The 21,733-nt window shown below is 54.6% G+C and overlaps 8 protein-coding genes across 8 annotated transcripts; 4 read left to right on the forward strand and 4 right to left on the reverse strand.

Annotated features, from left to right (window-relative positions):
* Positions 1–1,648: 1,648 nt before the first annotated feature.
* On the reverse strand, positions 1,649–2,503 carry CGGC5_v004944 (uncharacterized protein; the record flags this gene model as incomplete). The annotated part of the gene is made up of 1 exon (XM_032030171.1): positions 1,649–2,503. One exon carries the CDS (start codon positions 2,501–2,503, stop codon positions 1,649–1,651), a length of 855 nt encoding a protein of 284 aa, XP_031893137.1.
* Positions 2,504–5,709: 3,206 nt separating this feature from the next.
* ANK2-2 (Ankyrin-2) lies at positions 5,710–7,281 on the forward strand (the record flags this gene model as incomplete). The annotated part of the gene is made up of 2 exons (XM_032030183.1): positions 5,710–6,275; positions 6,405–7,281. 2 exons carry the CDS (start codon positions 5,710–5,712, stop codon positions 7,279–7,281), a joined length of 1,443 nt encoding a protein of 480 aa, XP_031893011.1.
* Positions 7,282–8,275: 994 nt separating this feature from the next.
* hpm9-1 (FAD-linked oxidoreductase hmp9) lies at positions 8,276–10,130 on the forward strand (the record flags this gene model as incomplete). Its single annotated transcript, XM_032030206.1, has 2 exons — positions 8,276–8,359; positions 8,427–10,130. The coding sequence occupies 2 exons, from the start codon at positions 8,276–8,278 to the stop codon at positions 10,128–10,130; spliced, it is 1,788 nt and encodes a 595-aa protein (XP_031893515.1).
* A 24-nt stretch (positions 10,131–10,154) lies between these two features.
* CGGC5_v004947 (uncharacterized protein) lies at positions 10,155–10,563 on the reverse strand (the record flags this gene model as incomplete). The annotated part of the gene is made up of 3 exons (XM_066151369.1): positions 10,155–10,181; positions 10,241–10,257; positions 10,338–10,563. The coding sequence occupies 3 exons, from the start codon at positions 10,561–10,563 to the stop codon at positions 10,155–10,157; spliced, it is 270 nt and encodes an 89-aa protein (XP_066009111.1).
* Positions 10,564–10,797: 234 nt separating this feature from the next.
* On the reverse strand, positions 10,798–11,365 carry CGGC5_v004948 (uncharacterized protein; the record flags this gene model as incomplete). Its single annotated transcript, XM_032030217.1, has 2 exons — positions 10,798–11,145; positions 11,198–11,365. The coding sequence occupies 2 exons, from the start codon at positions 11,363–11,365 to the stop codon at positions 10,798–10,800; spliced, it is 516 nt and encodes a 171-aa protein (XP_031893514.1).
* Positions 11,366–12,741: 1,376 nt separating this feature from the next.
* CGGC5_v004949 (Sterol uptake control protein 2) lies at positions 12,742–14,612 on the forward strand (the record flags this gene model as incomplete). Its single annotated transcript, XM_032030228.1, has 6 exons — positions 12,742–12,924; positions 13,030–13,524; positions 13,571–13,844; positions 13,891–14,353; positions 14,407–14,559; positions 14,609–14,612. 6 exons carry the CDS (start codon positions 12,742–12,744, stop codon positions 14,610–14,612), a joined length of 1,572 nt encoding a protein of 523 aa, XP_031893007.1.
* Positions 14,613–16,382: 1,770 nt separating this feature from the next.
* On the forward strand, positions 16,383–17,576 carry CGGC5_v004950 (SH3 domain-containing protein; the record flags this gene model as incomplete). Its single annotated transcript, XM_032030240.1, has 1 exon — positions 16,383–17,576. One exon carries the CDS (start codon positions 16,383–16,385, stop codon positions 17,574–17,576), a length of 1,194 nt encoding a protein of 397 aa, XP_031893005.1.
* A 1,113-nt stretch (positions 17,577–18,689) lies between these two features.
* On the reverse strand, positions 18,690–20,193 carry CGGC5_v004951 (26S proteasome regulatory subunit 4-like protein; the record flags this gene model as incomplete). The annotated part of the gene is made up of 3 exons (XM_032030252.1): positions 18,690–19,196; positions 19,244–20,050; positions 20,131–20,193. The coding sequence occupies 3 exons, from the start codon at positions 20,191–20,193 to the stop codon at positions 18,690–18,692; spliced, it is 1,377 nt and encodes a 458-aa protein (XP_031893511.1).
* Between the last annotated feature and the right edge of the window lie 1,540 nt (positions 20,194–21,733).

Genomic DNA, 21,733 nt, shown 5'->3' on the forward strand with positions numbered 1-21,733 from the left:
CGGAACGGAAGAATTATGGTACAATTCACGTGATGATAAGAAGGACCGACGAGAGATAAGCGGTCCTGACCTAGGACCGACATGGAGAAAGCGGTCCACACCCGGGGACCGCTCGGAAGACATCGGTCCTCAGAGTAAGGAAACTACCCTAGACCTGTATATAGTATGACCTGAGCCTGGCTCATGGTCAGACTTCCATAGCTCTTCAGCAATCAACTTAGTATTCATCCTCACGGATACTCTCAGCTTACCTTCACTGCGAATTACTTGTTGAGTCTAAGACTGATCACCTTAGCCTCTGAAGATCGATCTATTACAGCCTACAACCTACGACCCAGACCACGACCAAGTGTACTGTTATTACGTCTCAATCCCCAGCTTCTGTTAGCAGACCCTACTGTCGGATAGCTGACCGTAACAAGCATGTTTAGACTGCGCTTACACTTGTTCGGCCAGTCCGTCTTTCAACACATACAAGCAATTTCAGAAGCTGGAAAGTATATGGCTAAATGCGCGGAGCTCTGCGTACGCGGGCTTGAAGAAAGAGGCCATCATGATGCTGCCTCATTCCCTGAAGAAGATTCATTTAACAGGCGATGTGGAAGCTTTGCATGTGAGCCTTCGTTTACTTGCTAACAGGTACAAGGAAGGCACACTGCCTAAGCTCCGCGAAATTGCTGTAGGATGCTGGTGCGACAATTGTGTAGAAACTCGTCGAGCATTCCGACTGGCTGGTGTTGAGAGTGTCAGGGAAGGGGTTTCCACACCGAACAACTGGTTACTTACATAATTATCTCTTTAGAGCTATCGTTTACCCTATAGGTGATTGTCTTCGTTCGGAACACAATGTAGTAATAAATTAGTTCAGGATCGCAACCTATTGTCGCGTATCTGCCAGACCAAAAAGAACAGTCGGGCGCGGAATTGAGAAGTGCCTAGTAAGGTGTGGGGAGCAGAACGCTTGGAAAACTGAGTTGGATCCCTAGATCTTAGTATCATCATATAAAATGTCATCTTCGAACATAGTGATGAGATTACAAACGATTTGCTATACGTCTCATTAGAAACCCAGCATCGTGTCCACTTCCTTTGAGGCCCGCACGCCGACCTTGGCAAACACTTCGCAAGTTAGTGCAAGGGATTGCTCTGCAGATGGGTCGCTGAACACTATATCCTCGAAAGCAACCTCCCGAAGATGTGGAAGCAAAGTTGGCTTGCAATTCTCAGCGAGCCATTGCATGCTGTTGAGGATACGACGTGGTTCGCCGGCCAAGTTCAGGCGTCTGAGAGATGGGGGGAGAACTGTCAAAACGTGTTCTTCAAGATCTTGGAGACTGTTGCAAGTCACTCCGTTCACCTCATCGTCGTCCCGATGGCCCTCTTCAAGCATCGCGGCGAAGTAACTGAGGTCGAGGAATAGATGCTCCAATTTGGACATGTCCTTGAAAATGCTTAAAGACTCCTCTTCTAAAACGAAGAAAAAAGAAGAATAATAACAGAACGTCTTTAATGTCGAAACGTGTTGTTCCAAGGCCTTCACGATTTTTCCACATGATAAACCCGAATCTTCGATGTCGATAACCAGGTATTTGAAGGCTCTCAGATTACGGAGTTGCTGAACGGCCTCGCGCAACTCTGCCACTGTGCTTTAGACGTCTCGCAGAGTTATAGTAGTGATATTGTCGTTTGCCTGCTTCGGCATGCAATGGGGGACCATGGCGTCGAGGAGGAGATTGCTAACCCAGACTTCGGAAATTTTGGGAAACAGATTCAGCCCCATGAAAGACTTCCACAGATTGCATCCATAATTGTGCCCGTTCCGATCGAAGACGGATGGGTTACAAACGCCTACGGCCAAGGATGTCAGCCTTGATAGACTGAAGCATCTCTCTGGGTTTCGTGTCGCGTATGTGTCCACCAGTTGGGCTGCAAATCTGAAAGTGCCGGGTGTTGCTGCGACGCTTAGGCCTCTGACATCGGGAATTTTGAGGAGAAGGAGGAACAGGAGGTAGCCTCGCCATTTTTCCACGGCACCTGATCCAGGCACTGCTTCAATCGCTTGCCTCGAGCATGACTCGAATCCTGAGCCAACAATATTGGCGATAGATTGCCACGGAGGTGTGATATTGCCTTCACTGTCCCAAACATCAGGTAAGATGCCGCCAGAGGACAAAAAATGCACGTGGATTTGCCGAACCCAACCACGAACATCGCGTCGTTCCTCGAGCAGGCGTATGAGGTTTGGCAACTTGTAAGCGTTCTTGTACTCTTCCAGAGGCTTCAGATTGAAGACAGCCAAGTTATAGCACGCCTCGGGTTCAACAAGGGACTTGAGAGTTTTGCAGGCTCTTGCAAGACTCAAAAGTGATGTCGTCTCAAGCTTCAGTGCTGATTCAAGCTTGCGAGGGTACGTCTCGGCCCGGACCAAAGGTGAGTCGAAAGACCTGATGCACTTCGCAATCTTGATCACGATTTCTGGTGGGAGATTCGCCAGGTTCGCCATGATACCTTCAAGGAGCAACAGTTGCTGAGATGCGAGCGCGTCGTATGTTGACGAGGAGGATGAGACTTGGCGATAAATTTGGCGCCTTCCAATTCAATTCTTGTTTCCTTCTTCCTCGCAGCCAAGGCCAGCCACTGTTACGTGAGGTGATGTTACCCTCCCATATTTTCCCGTCCCAGTCATACGGCAGTCAACAAGGTGCGCCTCCAGGCGGCAAACTGCGAAAGAAAAGTTAGAAGGGAAGAAGGGTTACGTGAGGTGTCGCTAAAGGTGGCTCACCAGGTTTGGGCAATTTCAGACCAGATCAAACAAAAAGGTCAACGGGTTTGAAGAAGGAAGATAGGTATCAAAGCCTGAAATTGCAGGCGATTTTTCAGATGCTTAAATACTTTGCACAGCAAATCAGAAGACATGCCAGTCCAAACACGTAGTGGACATGTTCGTACATCTTGGACCCACTGTTGCAAGCGTTGTATTTCCCAATTCCCTCCGTGTTTTCATCCGATTCGCCAGCATGGCCAAGTGGTAAGGCATCGCACTTGTAATGCGGGGATCCTGTGTTCGATCCACAGTGTTGGCATTAATCTTCATTTTTGGCCCTCTCGTGCGCTCTCCATACATACAACCTTGGTGGTTGTGTATTTTTATCAATGATGAAATATTCACTGGATTGGATTAAATATCTGAACTTTACCCCTCTACGTATCTAGTTTCAAAGTCTACTTCGCGCGCCACAGTTTCAGGAAAAACCTCTTTCTTCTCACAAGTCTTTAGCTTTTACTTGGATCACCCATGACCCATTTCGCATTACGCTTACGTTCCCTCCACGCCCATCGACATCGACATAGCAATCAGTCATGCTGAATCATGGTCGTGTCTCAAGCTGCCAGCTCACGAAGACTTCAATCCCAAACCTCGCATCAGCTCGACCCAGCGGCCATGACCTATCAAACCCCTCCGCATCATCAGGTGCTACTAAGGCTTGCATTACGAGCCTTCCAGAGGAGCTCACGCTCCAAATCTGCCATCATCTTCTAAGCAACCTCCGGCCATGGAGGTATCTGTATCTACTCGATGACAGATATCAGATGTCGGAGCTTATACAGCAGCTGCAAGAACACCACTTATGGATTTTCAGTATTACTTGCAGGCGTCATCGTCGAATCGTACGCGGCTTCTTAGGAGACACGATTGCCATTTCGCGTTTCGATCATCAACAACGCATCATCAACCAATTGCGGCAAATCGGAAATAAGGAGGCCACTGCCGATGGCGTCAAAAAGATGTTTTTCTGCCTTCCTTCTGAGCTTGATCTCAAACCATTCGAAATCCCGTTACCCGAGCCCGTGAGAGTCAAGGCGGAGTTCGCAGAGCAATTCAGCAAACTTCCGCTGGAAATGTCTGATTCAAGAGTCGCATATGACGGCTCCCTCGCAGCAGTTTTTCTCTGTCAATTTCACAATCTACGACATCTCGCACTGGCGAGCTCGGGACGTTACCTAGAGCAAATTGTTGAAGCCTGCAGCTCCGCCAATGAGCCGCCCCTTCCGATGCTCCAATCCGTCACTTTGAGGTCGGAAAGAGCTGAAAGATCGCAGGACGTTTTCAACGGTTCGCAAGAGATGATCACAGCATCAATAATATCTGGTATTCTGCGTCTTGGAAAGCAGGTCTCGGAACTCTGCATACAAGATTTCAACATCTCACAGATTCAACGAATACCCGCTGTCGATCATTTGAAATCCGTCACGTTGAAAGAAACGCTCCTTGAACGCGAGGAGTTTCAGACCCTGTTTAGTCAATGTGAGCACATGGAGCACTTTGTTTATGTTCGCAAATGCAACTACTCGATGGAAGTGGAGGCGTCAGATATTGTAGCCGCACTGGGGAAGAGCACCAAGACTTTGACGACACTTTCCATACACACTTTGAAGTTTCCCTGGTGGATCTATCTATGTGTGCCGCCCTTCTCTGTTGGGGAATTTAAGAATTTGAGGAATTTATGGATCGACACCTTTAGCACTGTAAGGGGCTGGCCCCTAGGCTTGTTCAACGTAGAGGTGCCGTCGATTGACTATTCTAAGCTGAAGAAGGAAGAAAGGACTTTACAGGGATAGGCACCTAACAGCGGTGAAGCAGGCCGGGTTAGGCGGCGTACTGCGGCAGAATAGTGGGTCCAACGGAGCCGGATCTCGGTAACTGCTCCGGCGAAGCCGGAGATATCAATCCGGGCTCTAGCCCGTGACAAGCACCGCTAGTTGTGTGACTTGTATACCTCACTATCCTCCTGTAACTGGTCAAGACATAGCCAGCACCTTTATGTCGACGCTTCCAACATCATTAAGGAAACTGCATTTAAAGGGTACGTTGTATAGCTTTGCCTGTGTCAGCGTTGGAGGCGAGGACACGTGCGCGGGGTGGCAGCTCTGTGGAGACTTGACGCTTTTGGCCGATGATGGTGCCTGGGAAAAACTGCCAAACTTGGAAGAACTAGCGGTCGATGCAGAGACATATCTGAGTGAAAACGGGAGGAGGGTTTTGCGGAGATGGGAGAAACCTGGTCTTAGGATTTTGCGCGACGCTGATGCGTTTCCGGAGCTTTGGTAAGGCCTGAAATGGATACCGCTACGACATTTCATGAAATGTCTGAAAAGTGAACTGAGTCGGATCATTGTTTCTGAATCTAGAGTAGGTAGAAACAATGACAAGGTTGAATGAACATTGATAGTGCTGGATCACAATGAGTTGCTGGTGACAATAGAACCGGAGTTTCATCAATCCGCTAGCCGCGGCCATATTCTGGATGAAATTGCGTATTGCCAGAGGCTCATTGACTGGGAAGCAACTGCGAGGTGCCAAAGGGGTCATGGTAATAGAACGGGAAAACACCTTGGAGCAACAGCACAATATGGCTCGGACATCGGCAGCTGGCAGCAGGTACCTCCGTGCGAATCATCTTGTGTAACAAAAGATAAACACTCGTCTGGGCTAACTCATTTCAGATCAAGACCGCAAAGGTTCGAAAGAAAACCGCCACAAGCTCAAACGGTTTTGCCATTTCTCCGGTGGCCACCAGACACCTCATAAATCTGATTCGGCCCACCAAGACGTGCGAGCGAACTCTTCACAACCTCCTTCCAGAAAACGCAACGCACCTCTTCTCAAAGTAGCAACATCTATCTCATCATCGAAGAGTATTATTAACTATGGCGGACCTCCACACCTTCTCCGCGTCGGATCTCGCATCGTCGCCTTCGCGGCAAGAGCTATCCCCGGCAATACAGACCAAAACTGCAAGCCGCGCCCACTTGCTCGAGCTTCCAGTGGAGATAATTCTTCACGTCGTCGACTTTATATTTTACAGCGATCTTGAGTCACTGCGGAAAGGTTACAACGAACCCGAGCAGTGTGAGCGTGGTTGGTACCCGGATTTCGATCGCTTCTCAATCTGGAGAAGGGCCATCAGACTCGCCAAAACTTGCAGGGCCCTCAACTCCATTGTGACGCCTGCCATCTACCGAGCCGACATCAAATGGAACCGTGGCTCGAGTCTCCTCTTGGGCGCCAAGACTGGCTGCGCTTCGACCATTCAAAAGGCTCTTGAAGCCGGCGCTGAGATAGACATGTGGGACTTCACGGAGCTTTACGACGACTTTGAGGAACTTGAATACAATATGTCTAGTGCGGACGTCACAAGAGAACCTGTCGAAATCGAAATGATTGCACTACACTGGGCCGCATATCACCGGCATGTTGACGCGATCTCGGTTCTGTTAGAACACGGCGCGAACATCCAAACCCCTGGGAATCTCAGTTGTTTGCACAGAAAATATATGAGATTTTCCACGTATTCTTACTTTCGCGTGGTAGCATACATCATGCCTCACTTCTCTGGCTTTAGACAGTTTGACCAACGAAATTGGCTGCATTACGTGCTGGAGGGGATATCAGACGATGAGGGGCCCAATGTGCTGTACTACGCCCTGATGGAGGATATAGATTACGATCCGGTGGTGTCGCGTGGGCAACCTCGATATACCCAAGAGCAGAGGAACCGAAGAGATGAATCCAAGATAGCCGCTGTCAAGACACTCTTGCAGGCAGGAGCCTCAATGACGACGCATTCCACCATTCTTCTCCATGCGCTGCACCAGGCATGCGGCAACTGGGACGCAGAGATGGTGGCGTTCTTGCTGGAACAGGGCGCCGATGTTCATGTTCGGGACATACTCGGAAACACGCCGCTACATTATGTCGCGATGCGTAAGCTGTATTACCGCGAACCACCTCGGGAGGTCGTCCGCGTGCTACTGCGCCACGGCGCTGATATCAACGCCGTGAACAGACTCGGTCGCACTCTGCTCCAAGTCTGCTTCGAGTACATTACAGAAACGTATCGAAAAGCTTACCGATCAGAGAAAGAAAGAACGAACTCTGCACCACTCGTTGCGCTCCTTGAATCAGAACCTCGGCTGTTTCCTGGAATCATGCAGCTTATGTTACGAGATTTAGATTGGTATAGCGAACCATACGAAAACCTCTTGATTCGTGAGGCAATTGCTCTGGCTTTTGGGAAAACAGAGCCCGCATCAAAGGAGAAGAAAAGTCGCAACAATCAGTACAAAGCTGAAAAGGAGGCTCAAACGGTTTTCATTGCCATTTATGATATGCTTCGAAATTACGTTGAAGACAAGACTGCTTTCCCCGAATCCGTACAAAGTTTGCGGCGCTGGTCAACAGATGATTGGAGCTTATTTTGGTCCAAGCGGCCATGGTAGATTACTGTTAGATATGAAGAGCATACTTATCTGGTTTTGATGTATCTACTTGGACATGAATCTTTCGCTAATCCCATCTTGGCTTGAAAACTTGGTGAGGGACTAATCTTCAGACTACTAGGTAGGTATGTTTCCTTGATCCAGATTGGAAGATGAACATCAGCAGCAATCGGGCCTCGTGATGATATCGCCCGTAAAGTCCGCCAGAAAACTCGAGTCCAACAAACGCAAACGGCAAGAATTCGCCGAAAACACGGTGGCCCGGAGTCATTAATATCGCCGGCCCGATCCCGTCTTCGGTTTCGGTTTCGGCGCCGGGTGTGGTGGCTTGGACCCGGTCGCGGCGGGTCTTTCGGCAGGCATTGGGGGATGTATGACTCCTCGCCGCTGTGGGCAGCGGGAGATGATCTCCATGCCGATCGCGAAGAGCTGGATTCTATGTCGCATTTCGATGTTTCCTGGGGAGGTTCTGGCCGAGCTGAGGTCTTCATCGTCTTTGTCCTCATTGTCGTCCCCATTGTGTTTGTCAAAATTTTTGGTCTTGTTGTTGTTCTTATGGCCCTTGCTGCCGTTGTATTTCTTGTTACTTCCGTTTTGTTTGCCATCTTTGGCATCGCTCTCGCATCTGTCGTGGCAGTCTACCCTGCTGATCTACAGTAGAGAACAGACTGACCACGGTTGGATGTAACCCAGATCGTACCCATAGACCTTCCGCATGCCCTACGCAAATTGAGCCTAAAGCGAAGGCAGATTGAGACCCCACTGCGGTAGCACCGGCGCCTCGCATTCGGTTTGCAGAAAAGGGGGCGCAAGAAGAATCTACCGATGATGATGAACTGAGCCACACATGTGAACCCCGACGATTGAAGAGAAACCGAGATGTCATGATGGGCGATGGGGAGTACTTATACCTGGCGATATGCCAGAGACTGAATTCGTTTCGTTTGCCTTGGCATTGCTTCAGTGTTGATCAATTTCTCGAAACATATTGACAATGTTACGCAACAAACTCTCTGCCGTGTTAGCAGCACTTCACGCCGCGTCTGCGGTGGCAGCGACCAACACATCATGTAAATGCGTAAGTAATCCATCCCAGTCCAACTCTTGACCACGAACTTGCCCACTAACACGACTATCAATACCAGGCACCAGGAGACGCCTGCTGGCCATCCGCCCCAACATGGGACGCCTTCAACACCTCCATCTCGGGCAAACTCATCGCAACAAAGCCCGTCGCCATTTCCTGCTACCCAGGCCCCGACTACAACCCCTCCGCCTGCGCCAGCGTGCAGCAGAACTGGTTCACCGGAAGCTGGCAGTCCGCCAACCCCGTCGGCCTCGACTACCCCCTGAACATAACCTGCCCGCCCCCCTCCTCAACCGCCGCAAACTCCACGGCCACGGGATCCTGCACCCTGGGCACCAACCCGCCCTTCGCTGTGAACGTCACTAGCACAGATGACATCGTCGCGGCACTCCGATTCGCGCGAGAAAATTACCTTCGCGTCGTGGTAAAGAGCACCGGCCACGACGTCCTGGGTCGCAGCGACGGGGTTGGGGGGTTAGAGATTTGGCTCCGCTACTTCCGCAACGGCATCGACTTCCAGCCGGCATACACCTCCTCGACCGGGTGTGATGCGACGCCTTGGACGGGCAACGCGATGAAGCTTGGCGGCGCGTACATGTGGGGCGAGAGTTACGCCGCCGCGCGCGAGAACAACGTCGTTGTCGTTGGCGGCGGGAGCTCGACGGTCTGTAGTACCGGCGGGTGGATGCAGGGCGGCGGCCACGGGCCTGCGAGCCATACCTTCGGCCTCGGCGCGGACCAGGTTCTTGAGGCGGAGGTGGTTCTTGCGAACGGGACACTTCTCACAGCGAACGCGTGCCAGAATCAGGACCTCTTCTATGCCATCCGTGGAGGAGGGCCGGGGACGTATGGGGTGGTGGTGTCGACTACGATCAAGGCGTACCCGCAACTTAAGGCCACTGTTCAGAACTTGCAGATCGCAGCGAAAGACGGCGCGTCAAGAGACACTTTCCTCGACGCCCTGACGACGCTGTACACCTCCATCCCGGAACTCGTCGAGGCGGGCTTTGCGGGGTACCCCCACTGGCAGGTCGACGGCCCCGCGCCCTCGTTCAACAACTTCACGACCGCCTACTCCCACTCCATCTACGCCTTCAACAAATCCCAAGACGAAGTCGAGGCGGCCGGCAAGTTCCTCCTCGACCGCATCAGCAACTTCAGCGACGTGCTCTTCGTCAACTCAAGCTACGTCAGCTACCCCGACTACTGGTCCTTCTTCGGCAACACCAGCGTAGACGACAACCCCGTCGGCCTCATGGCCGCCTCCGGCTCGCGCCTTCTTGACACCGCCGCTGTGAGCAATCGCACCGCCGTCCGCTCACTCCTCAACGTCTTAGCCGGCGCGCCGGGTGAGTTCGTAACCAACGTCATCTCCCTCGTCTCCGGCGGGCAGGTCTGGAAAGACGGCAGCGACAAGTCGTCAGCCGTGCTCCCGGCGTGGCGGACGGCAGTGCTGCACCAATCCGTCGCGCGCATCCTCAGCAACGACGTCAGCGCCGAGACGTGGGATGAGGTGCACCACGACGTCACCTATAACAAGATCGGGGCCATGAAGGCATTGGCGCCCGGGACGGGGTCGTACATGAACGAGGGCGACGCGCTTGATCCGGACTGGAAGGCGAGCTTTTACGGGGAGAACTATGATAAGCTCTTGAGCATCAAGAATGTGTATGACCCCGAGTCGATGTTTTACTGTCCCACGTGTGTGGGGAGCGATATGTGGGAGGCGGATGGTGCTGGTCGGCTTTGCCGAGCGTCGTAAGCGGTGGTTTGAGATAGAACCGCTCTAATATAGGGTGGAATAGACCACCTGCTAAATTCTGTGAATCAGTATGGCTGAACTTTTGGTGTACTTGGTAGGTTTGAACTTACACTTCGATTGAGGGTGACTGCGGTGAGCAGGAGTCATGGCGACGACAGTAAAGACGATGGCAAGGGATGACGACAGAGGACGACGACAGAGGACGACGACAGAGGACGACGACAGAGGACGACGACAGAGGACGACGACAGAGGACGACCACATTGGCCAAGACGACGATGGCCAATATGATGACAATAGCCATTACGATGACAACGGCCAATGTGATGACAACGGCCAATATGATGACAATGGCCAAAGAGACGACGATATTGGCCAACACGATGTTGGCCAACACGGTAATGGCCGATACGATAATGGCCGATACGACCATGACGGCAACGACGGCCATAAAAGGGAAGACATTGGGACAATAATCAATTCTCCTTAACAGAGACTTGGTAGTCGTGTCTGACGGCCTATAACTGTAACAGCAGCAATTACATGTAATCCATCCGGCCTATCCGTTGAAAACGAAACATAGGCATAGTCAAATCCGGGTATCCATACCAAACAACAGCAACCTAACGCCATACCGTCCCTTGATCTCACACCTGTTCCTGAGAGCCTAAGGCCGTCCCTTGACCTTATGAGCCTCGAAGCCGTCCTCGTCCTTACCGACAACGAACTTCTGGCCATTGGGCGTTTCAACCTCAAGGCCGCCCTTGGCACTGACGGGAGACATTTCGTAGAGCCATCTAGCAAGAAGGTAACTTCCAGCGGCCCAGGTCCAAACGAGGATGCCAACGGAGCATGTGAAGAAGAGCGTGGGCACGAGAACAAGGAGGGCGACGCCGACCCAGAATAGAGCGAAGATGACGGCAGCACCAAGGGCGAAGACGATGGTGGAGACGGCAAAGGTCGAGAAGACGATGATGGGCAGGGAGGAGAAGATGGCTTGGGCAACGATGAAGGCCTGGACAAAGTGATTTAGCGAAGTCATCCAATTGGAAGCCAGGTGGGCTTACGAAGAGGAGGGGTCGCTCCTGAGCAAAGTTGGAGACGTTGGAATAGGCTCTCTGTCTGGTGTCGAAGCTGACGACACGGTTTATCTGGCGCTGTCCATAATTGTAGACGCCGACGGCACTGTCCTTGGCAGTGGTTTTAATGTCGTTGTAGTCGGAGTGGGTGGCCATTTTCGGATTGCAGCTGGGGGGCTTCTGATGCAAGTTCGTGGAGATGTGAGGGGGTGTTGGAGATGTAACTGGGGTTTGTAGATCGGGATTCGGGTGTCTGGTCATTTATCAATTGACGACTGGTTTTCAAGGGATGGCGGACGGCACTAGAGAAGACAAGGACAGAAGAGGGGTCGGGGGACGACGGGGGACGACGACGACGGACGACGGGGAAGGGAGACACTGCAGAAGGCAGGCAGGTGCTGAGGGGGATGAGGTGATGCAGGTGCAAGTCAGCGGCTGAAAACGAAGCTAAACGGAAAGTGCCCCCCTCAGTCCCTCAGTGTCTCTGGCAGGCGGGCAGGTGCGGTGCTGACGTTGTGGTGACTTCCTTCCTTCCGTCTGGGCTTGGTGCAGGAACGGACGTGGACGGGAAGTCGCGTCTGGCCGGTGTTGGCGCGTCTGCAGGTCGCAATCTAGCTCCTTCGTGCCTGCAGTTTCCCCCCAGCTTAATTGGCATGGGCAGGCACTTTCCACTGCCACTTCCAACTCCACAGCCCACTTTCACCTCGGCAGGTGGTGCGAAAGCCACACCACAGACAGCAGCAGCGAGCAGCAGCCACAACCCTGCCTCCCGCTGTGATTGGATCCGGAGCTTGGGCCAGTTGCACCCGTGCGGATCTCAGGGAAGGTACCCACTACCCATTCCAGCAAGACGTACCTATCCGCGTACCTTCGGTCCTTCCCAGATCTCTCACGGCTCCCACCTCCTTCTCTCCCCAAAGGAGTCACGTGCTCGTATCGGCCGGCCCGGAACGGCAAGGTCGCCCAAGTCCGTGACATGGTCGTGAACCTACCTCTCCTCCTCCCCTTTTTCAACGGCTGTCAAGCAATTCCGTCATTCTCTGATGTCGCGCCGTGCCCGTTGCGAGGGGTTGAAAGAAGCTCAGCAATCTGAAGGCTGATACGATACGGATCGCGCTCGGTCGACCTTGCTGCTGTTGTCGTGCATGCTGCAAGGAACATACATGGGTCCCGACCCGTAACACCAAGCTTGGAACACCACCACACTAGGAACGCAGCAGGACCCGGGTACCTCGTACCTCCACTTCACTCCTCGTCCTGATGCTCTTCCTCTCCACCACCAGCACTACCACTACTCCCACAACCACCATTTGAGTACCACCTCGCGCTGTTCGCGCATGCCATGCAGCCCGGCAGTATGAGAAGACGCCACAAGCTTGGGGATCAGATACCTTGGATCACCTCAGAGTCCAAGCGCCAAAACATTCCTTGAGACACACAAACATTCCGTCATTCGCGGATCGACCAGGAACACCTTCGTTCCTCATCCTCTCCAACGTCCAGCCCTCTCACCACGCCCAAATGCCAGTGCCATGAACGGCGACTCCCCAGGGACAGACTCGCCCTCTCTCAAGGCGGAGGTCACCCGCCTCGAAAATGGAAATGGGAACGCGAACGGCGGGAAGCAGAAGACGGCGTCTGGCGTGCGCGGCACCCGCATCGGCCACAAGAAGTCGCGGAACGGCTGCCAGCAGTGTAAGAAGCGCCGAGTCAAGGTCAGTTCATGAGTGGTCAGTCGGGGTCCTACCTAAGGTCGAAGGATGCCAAGTCCCGACACTAGATGGCCCAATTGCTTGCGAATGGGAGCTAACGGTTCTCAGTGCGACGAAGCCCGCCCGTGTCGGAACTGCGTCCGGCACGATGTCAAGTGCAGTCTGGTCCTGACCCCCTTTGCCCCGCAGCTTCCCGCTGTCACCGAGTCGCCCAAGCCGGCCCCGGAGGCGGCTAGCACTGCGACCCCCGGCAGCGTCGGTGAGGCTTCAACGAGCAGTCGCCCGGCCAGTCGGCGGGACAGGAACTCGCCTCAGCTATCGTCGTTGAAGGAGAAGCTTGCTGCCATGCAGGGGCTCCTGTCCGAGTTCTCAGCCGAGATGGATGCGCTCAACCATCAGGGAGTGAACGGGAACGCGAGCGAGACCTTTTCGGAATCGACGCGAGGAGACTCCGGGGACTCTCAGGGGGTTCCTCAGGCAGATTGGCTCACTGACATGCAGCTGGTTCACCACTTCACGTCTAATACGGCACACACTCTGTCAGAGAATCCGGACTTCATCCACTTGTGGACAACCACTGTGCCGCAGATTGCGTTCGCCAACGTAAGTCGACATCATGACCTTTTTCTTTGCCTGCTGACTCGGGCAGGACTTTCTCCTTCACGGCATCCTCGCCGTTTCGGCCATCCACCTTTCACACCTCAACCCTGAGAAGAGGGACGAGTACACAACCATCTCCACACGGCACCAAAACATCGCCCTCAGCAAATTCTCTCCCGGCTTGAACGATATTGGCGAAAACAACGCGGACGCCTACGTCCTCCACGCCATCTGCATCTTTCTTCTAAACACATACTCAATAGCACACCCTCATGGTCCCATCACATCCAAGGACGTGGCTCAGTCCTTCATCTTGCTGCAGGGTAAGGTTTCATCCGTATGATTTCAAAGGGAAGCTAACAGGCGTAGGCATCAAGAGTATTCTCACACTACCTTTCGCTCATCGCTACATCTCCAACGGACCACTAGCACGATGGCTTTACCAGGGCGGCGTCGAGCCGGCCGTGGGTGGTAACTACGCCACCAAGATCGACGACCTCCTCAACCTTACCCGAAGCATGGCTCCGTCCGAAGATACGTCGATGTGCCAATCCGCCCTCGAAGGCCTCAAGCTCACCTTTGCCGCCGTCTCAACGCCGTCCCACCGATCCGGCCTCGTCTGGCGATGGGCAGTCTCGCTTCCCCAATCCTTCCTCGAACTCATGAGCCAGAACCACCCCATGGCTCTCGTTATCCTCATGTACTACGCCGCATTGGTTCACGCCTTTGAGCGAAAGCTATGGTACCTCAATGGATGGGGTGTGAATGTTGCTTCCGCCCTGGACAAGGCGATCCAGGAGCCGTGGAGAGAGTGGATTCAATGGCCGTTGCGGTGTGTCCGTGACGGCGTTGACATCAGGCAAGTCGAGCCTAACCCGCCGCCAGACACAATACCCAAGCCGCTGTCGCCCAGCATAATGCCTCCATTGTTCAAGATGGATCTATTCAGACTGGGCGAGCCTCCACCATGAACAGCCATAGCCTTGAGCCGATCGGTCCAGAGCTCGCTGCGGGCTTCACAAGGCCGGAAACGCTCATGTACAACACCTTGAACCATTTACATCGACAGCGGCTAAGACCAACCCAGTTGACGAGAGATCAACGAGCGCCACGAGTTGACGCGCTTTGAGCATGCCGGGCGGGCCAAGAGAACTGCTGACTCGGAAACCCCGAGAAAACACAGCAAGCAGCGTGCGCGACACGGCCTTGTCGATGTGGGCATGGGCCTCGAGTGGTCCCGGGGCAGATCCGGGCTGCTGCCCAGTGTGAACTGATATCGGCTCGAGCGCCGAAGATATCGCGCCTCCGACACTTGTTGAGAACCAATCGTCACATCAGAAACGCCAACGTGCCGCCCCCTACTTGGGTCCATTCACCAAACATAGGACGCCTTGTACCACCGGAGCCTAGTGTATTGCTGGAGCTTTGTCGCACATTCGTGTAAATAACTATACATACATTGGACATATGATCATCGAATAATTGTATCGTTGATGCCAGATTTCGCGCAGGAGCGCAGACGCAACCTTCAGGGTCGTCGTGGTGTCTCGATGAATGAGGACCTGGTCTGAGTGCACTCAGATCTTTGAGTGCGCCGGCCAACAACTGGACTGCGTGCGTATTAAGTAAAAACGAAAAAAACACAGTGCGACCGGCAGGAAGAGCAAGTGATTGACGGTAAGAAGCGTCAAAAATCAAAAGAATGTCCTCGGAGAGGCTCGAACTCTCGACCTTTGGATATCTCCGTCTGCGACAGAGTCATATTGAATAATATGAGACCAACGCTCTACCGACTGAGCCACGAAGACTGGGTTAAGGAACGACGCCAAGTTTGTGGACTATGTTTCTTACAGCGCATTTTGACCAATCAGAAGTCTCGTTCGCCCGGGCGTCCCACCCCGTCCACTCGGCCTCCTCCGCGGTTCCATCCCGCACTTTGAATCCTCCCGACCGCCTTCCACATGGAACCTCACTGACAACACCCACGATCCTCACTTACAACACCAAGGGCCCTTAATCTCAGCACCACCGCACCCTCTTTATCACTTTGTCTGCAAGGCCCACGACGACACTTACGCGTTTGACAGGACCCCCGACCCCCATCACCCAAAACTATATGCTGCTCTTCATCATCAACAACGTCTGCCACCACTACCGCCATCACCCCTCCTCGTCCACGAACCCTTCCCTTCTCCCTTTGTTTCCCGCACCTTACCTTACTCCAGCCCCTCGAGCTAGAACCCCAGAGGGCCGCCTACGCACTTACCACATGAAACAAACCTTGCACGCAGCACCCACCAGCAACATGGGATGATATCTCGCGCGCCTGCTCCAAGCCTAATGAACCCCTGTCCCGCAGCCCCTCATCCAGTCTCCTTCTCTGCTCCGTCCCGTGTGCGCTTCCACGAGTGTCGCCCCCGCGCCCAGGCCTCCGTACGCAAAATGCGCCTCGTTGATTATGAGCAATGAGCACGGGAGGGCATTGTCTTTTCCCGGACACACGCCCCATTGGACGAAATTCAAAAACGAATCACCCACCAGAGTATTTCCCGGTTTTCTTCGTAAGGCCAGACCCAGCAACGCCCAGAACCCAGACCTTAGACCCCTCGCCGCCGCACACCATCTTTCCCACAGATTTCGCTTCGACGCCCTCTTGACTCCGACCCAGGCCTCTCGTCCCTCCCCTCCGCAGGCCACATCCATGATGACGCTCCAAGACTGTCCAAACTCCCTCCCATAGCACCGCCCGTAGTCCGTAGACCAAAACGTATATCATCACCCTCAAGCCTCACCTCGCCTCTCCCCCCTCTGCCCTCCTCTCCTCTCTCCACACCCATCATCCACCACATGATACCTTCAAAATGCCTTCCTACCAAGAAGACGACCTCCAATCAATAGGCCCGGCGCCCTCCTACACCTCCCGCACATCCACCCTCCGCCGCCGCCTCAAGAACCCCTTCCACCGCTCCTCCTCCTACCCAAAACCCCCCGGCCGCGGCGTCTCCCACCACGTCCACCGCGTCACCACAACCCTCGGCCACCCCATCAACCGCGCCGCCCACCTCCTCGGCGCCGAGGGCTTCATGCCCTCCACCATGCCCAACGAGTGCGCCAAAGCCGCCCGCATCCTGCACGCCTTCACCGACGACCCCTCCCCGCCCCCGTCCGCCCGCGGCGGCCAGCCCCTCCACCCCCTCGGCCTCTCCACAAAGTCCCTCGTCTCCATCCCCCCCAAGATCCTCGCCTCCTGCGCCGGCCTCGCCATCTTCAACACCCTCCGCGCCGGCGCCTACATGGGCTCCCTCTCCGCCGGCTCCGGCCTCGTCGTCGCCCGCCGCCCCGACGGCTCCTGGTCCCCGCCCTCCTCCTTCGTCATCTCCACCCTCGGCGCCGGCTTCATGATCGGCCTCGACATCTACGACTGTGTCCTCGTGCTCTCCACCGCAGCCCAAGTCGCCGCCTTCACCCACCCGCGCGTCTCCCTCGGCGCAGAGTCCTCCGTCGCCATCGGGCCCCTCGGCACCGGCGGCGCCGTCGAGGCCGCCCTCTCCAAGACCTCCCGGCCCATGTTCTCCTACATCAAGTCCCGCGGCTTCTGGGCCGGCGTCCAGGTCGAGGGGACCATCATCCTCGCGCGGCAAGACTGCAACGCCGTCGCGTACCAGGACCGCCGCACCTCGGCCAAGAAGATCCTCGCCTGCCAGGCCGAGTGGCCCGAGGGCTCGCAGCCGCTGTGGCACGCGCTCATGGCCATGGACGGGTACTACTCTGCCGTGATGGACGCGGACATTGCGCGGGAGGTGGCGCTGCTGGGTCCGCCTGGCGACGGGGAGGTGCCGCAGGGGTACGCGAGCCCGCCGCCCGACGTGGAGGACGACACGCCCGCGCCGGCGTACACGCCGTCCGTGGCGTCGGCGTGGCGGTACGGGAGCGAGGAGGGCGTGACGGAGGCGCCGCTGCCGCCGCTACCACAGCTGCCACCGCCGCCACCGCCGCCTCCGCCGGTGCCGGTGCCAGTGTACGACAAAGACAGGTTGCGAAGGCTGGTGCAGTGATGAACAAAAAGTCTAATCCGTGAATATCTTCATTCTGGGCAAAAAGGAGTTCGTTTCATTCGGGACGGGGTGTTAGACTGTACCTTTCCATAGCGGCAATACCAAATTCCATCAAATTCGCAATTTCAAGATTCCCATCTTCCGCATGAGCGGGGGAAACCCAAACATTCGCCTTCGTCCCCCAGGGCCCATCCCTGAGCCGAAACAGCCGCAGCTCACCCTCTCGGTAAGCACCCATATCCCCAAATCATGCGTTTTGCCGTGGGGCGAAGTTAGAGTTCGTCTCTTTCCGCGTGGCCAACGTTGCCGAGACCGGGGATTGTGCAAGCTCTGGATGCGGGTCCAGGGTCAATTCTGCCCGGCCTAGACCCGTGGTGAGTTTTTGGGGTTGAGGGGTATTAGTAAGTGATGGTTTGGGGGGCGGTTCGGAAGTATGCAAGCGTTTTGGTCAAGGTGGTTTGGCTGGTAGTTGAATGGCCGGTTGTGGTTGGCATTATTCGTTCTTATTATAGACCTGCTTGGTGATTGGACGGAGTTGTTGCTCTGCAAGCAAAGACAGTGACAGCTTGTCCGCGTCCCTTTTCGTCCCCGGTGACCGGACTGCTGCTTGTCATCTCCTTGGCCACCGACGGACTCTAGCTGCTGTGGCCATCCTTCTCCGTACTGGAAGGCAGAGAGCCCTTCCGACATGTCTATGAGAGTGAATAGTCGTGGCCTTGGGAGGTTCGTGCCGAAAGCAGGAAAGTGGGCCGGGAGGTTTGTGTTTGTATCTGTCCCTGTCATCTCGTGAGTGCATCTACACCAGAGTTCGAAGGACGGTATAGTTTTCATTGGGTTTCCCATGAGCATTGTAAGGGACTGGTGTAAGCTTGAAACGGCTCAGATTCCTGCTTAGTTCGCAGGACTCTCGGTTCCCTCTCAGTCCTTCCAAAGCTGGTTGCTTTTATACCCTTTCAAAAGGCCACGCCTGCATCACTGTCATGCACGATGCGGGCTGTCATCAGACTTGCTTGCTACTATCTCTATCGTAGCTGTCTGTCTCCGCCGTCGTCCGGCTTCGTCCGCCCTCGTCCTCGTCCGTCTCTATCTATGCCAGTCATACACGTGAAACTCTTACAAGTACAAGCCCTCGGGCTCGCTCTCCTGCTTAGTGCGCAGGACTCTCTCCCTGGCAGACCGGAAGTCCGCCATCTGCACACGCATACGGCGCTCGCGCAGGGCGAGCAGACCGGCCTCGGAGCAAATGGCCTTGATGTCGGCACCGGAGAGATCGTCCTTCTGCGAGATAAACTCCTCGAGGTCGACGTCATCGTTGAGCGACATCTTGGAGGTGTGCAGCGTGAAAATCTTGCGCTTGGTGTTCTGGTCGGGGTTCTCGAAGAGAATCTTTCGGTCGATACGTCCGGGACGGATCAGGGCAGGGTCGAGCGTCTCGATCTTGTTGGTAGCCATGATGACCTTGACGTCACCACGGTCGTCGAAACCGTCGAGCTGGTTCAGAAGCTCCAGCATGGTTCTCTGGACTTCACGCTCACCTCCGGATGTCGAGTCGTAACGCTTCGTGCCAATAGCATCGATCTCGTCAATGAAGACGATGGAGGGGGCGTTCTCGCCGGCAACCTAGTGATGTTAGTAATATGACAGTAGCAGAGAGTGATTGTGCATACCTGGAAGAGTTGGCGAACGAGACGGGGACCGTCACCGAGATACTTCTGGATAAGCTCACTTCCGACTATACGCAGGAAGGTGGCCGAAGTCTGGTTGGCAACTGCCTTGGCGAGCAGCGTCTTTCCGGTACCGGGAGCACCGTAGAGAATGACACCCTTGGGCGGCTTGATACCCATCTCCTCGTAGAGCTCGGGGTGGAGCAAGGGCAACTCGACCGACTCTCTGACTTCCTGGATCTGTGTCTCCAGACCACCAATGTCGGCGTATGACTCTGTGGGTGCCTTGTCCAGCTTCATGACACTGACGAGAGGGTCGGCGTCGTCGGTCAAGACACCAACGATGCTGACGCTCTTATGGTGAAGCAGCACACTGGCACCAGGCTCGAGCAGATCCTTGTCGACGAAGCTCATGATGCTAACATAGTACTCGGGACCAGTAGTACTGCTCACGATGGCGTGATCGTCATCAATCATCTCCTCGAGCGTGCCGACACCCATTGGGCTACCACGCATGTCATCGACCCGACCACGCTCATCGGCGAGACGGTCAACATCGCCTTCGGGGCCGACGGCAGCTCCTTCCTTAGCAGCCTTGGCCTTGCGGAGGCGCTCCTGGTTCTCGACGTACTCCTCCTCGAGGATGAGATGGTCGTGGATTCGTTGCATTCGCAGCAAGCGGAGCTTGCATCTGCTCGTAGGGAAGACGGCCGGGAGCTTGGCCGCAGCGCTGGTGCCGGCAGCCTTTCTCTTCTTGCGGCCGACTCTGGTGGTAGGGCGTGGGGGAGGCTCGTACTTGGGCTTCTCCTTCTGTAGAGATGTCAGTTAGATATTGATGCTTTAAGAGGGTTGTTTGAGATCAGTTCGATGGGTTAGCTGCGTCTGCGTACCTTCTTGTCCTTGTCGTCCTTGCCGTCGCCTCCCCCGCCCATTCCACTCTGGTTCTGTCCCATGGCGTCTCTCTAGCCGTCGTCCGTCGTCTCTGTAGCTGGTTTGTGTGTGTCGTGTGTGAATAAACGCAAAAATTGGACGGCGTGGTGGTGGTGGTGGGAGCTTGTGATGATGATGGAGTTGGGTGGATGCGAGCGACCAGGCCAGGGTAGAGGTCGACGAGGTGCGAGGCTGCTACTGCTTTCGTCTTGCGTAGGTAAGCACGTTGGTGGCCGTACCTGCCTCGTACCTTCCTTGAGCACAGACCCTCTACGGCAGGCGCCAGAGGAACGCGCAGCTTCCCTCCCTCGGGCTATCCCTCTTCCGGAAAGAACGCTCCAAAGTCACGTGCTCCGCCATACTGATTAGTCATCTCCAAGGTAAGAGGCAGGTGCGACCCGATGCTCCGTCCCTCGGCGCCAGCTTCTCCACTTTATGGCGGCCGGCACCTAGAACGCGGAAGCTGAAAGAGGCTTACTCTACTGCGTAGACCTGCCCATTTATCGCAATTCTTACACCCTGTAGTGGTTATTCAACAGATCTACAAGCTGCCGACTGTTGTGACTCGTCCTCATCATTCTTTCTGTCCCCATTGTCCTTGCTCTTGTCGTCCATCATCGTCGTCCGTCGTCGTCTTCGTCGCTGTCCTTGTCGCTCTTGTTGTCCTTACTCTTGTCGTCCGTCATCGTCTGTTATGATCTCCTCTATATTTACTTCCTCCTGCTACCTGCCCTTCCCTTTATCTACCTCACTATCTGCTTACTTCGCTACCTACCTACTTCTCCTTTTGCTTACCTCTTCCTTGCCTACCTCAATCTTATCTCCTCCCTGATATCTACGCAGAATCGTGACGGTACGCTATTTACTCCAAAAAGCCTTTGCACGCCTTGTACATCACCTGCAACAACCCATCTGACGCTGTTATCCGCCATCCAAGCCGACCTGCCCGGTTCTGAACCTTTCGGTAACTCCGTGCTTGCCATCGAGGTTCAGCATTCTTGCATCTGGCAACTAATCCAGCGAATCATTTTGCGCCTCAACTCCCGGAGCCTCGTCACTGGAGCGTCGATGAGCTCGCGTGACGTCGAAGGGGTGGACAAATGAAGCATTTCCTTTCCCTCAAGGTAACGGAAGAAAGATCCACAAGAGTCACGCGGTAAACAAGGCTTCGTGAGCTGACCGTAATACTTTCAAATCTCGAATGATATCCAGCACCCCTTTAGCCAGAACTTCAAATTAGTTGAGAATAAAAGACCGCCTGTGTATCACACCTTACTTCTTCTCACTTTTCACATTGCACTGGTCCTCGTTATTCACAACACCATGTCTCGTCAAGGCTATCGAACCGCACAATGGGAGGGCCAACCCCCTCCGATTGAGCAGCGCCCGTGGTGGAACGTCCGGCATCCAACTGCAGAGAAGTCCCCCCACAGTCATGACAAAGACACCCCCTTCCAGTGGATGATTTCCTCCAACCATGTGGTCCCAGGCTTCGATCACCCATCCAAGCAGGACAACTCGCCGTGGTGTCTGCTTCTCAGATTCATGCTGATGGACCTTCCA

This window comes from Colletotrichum fructicola, assembly GCF_000319635.2.
Source record: "Colletotrichum fructicola Nara gc5 chromosome Unknown KSG_Nara_v1_contig03, whole genome shotgun sequence".
Taxonomy (NCBI): domain Eukaryota; kingdom Fungi; phylum Ascomycota; class Sordariomycetes; order Glomerellales; family Glomerellaceae; genus Colletotrichum; species Colletotrichum fructicola.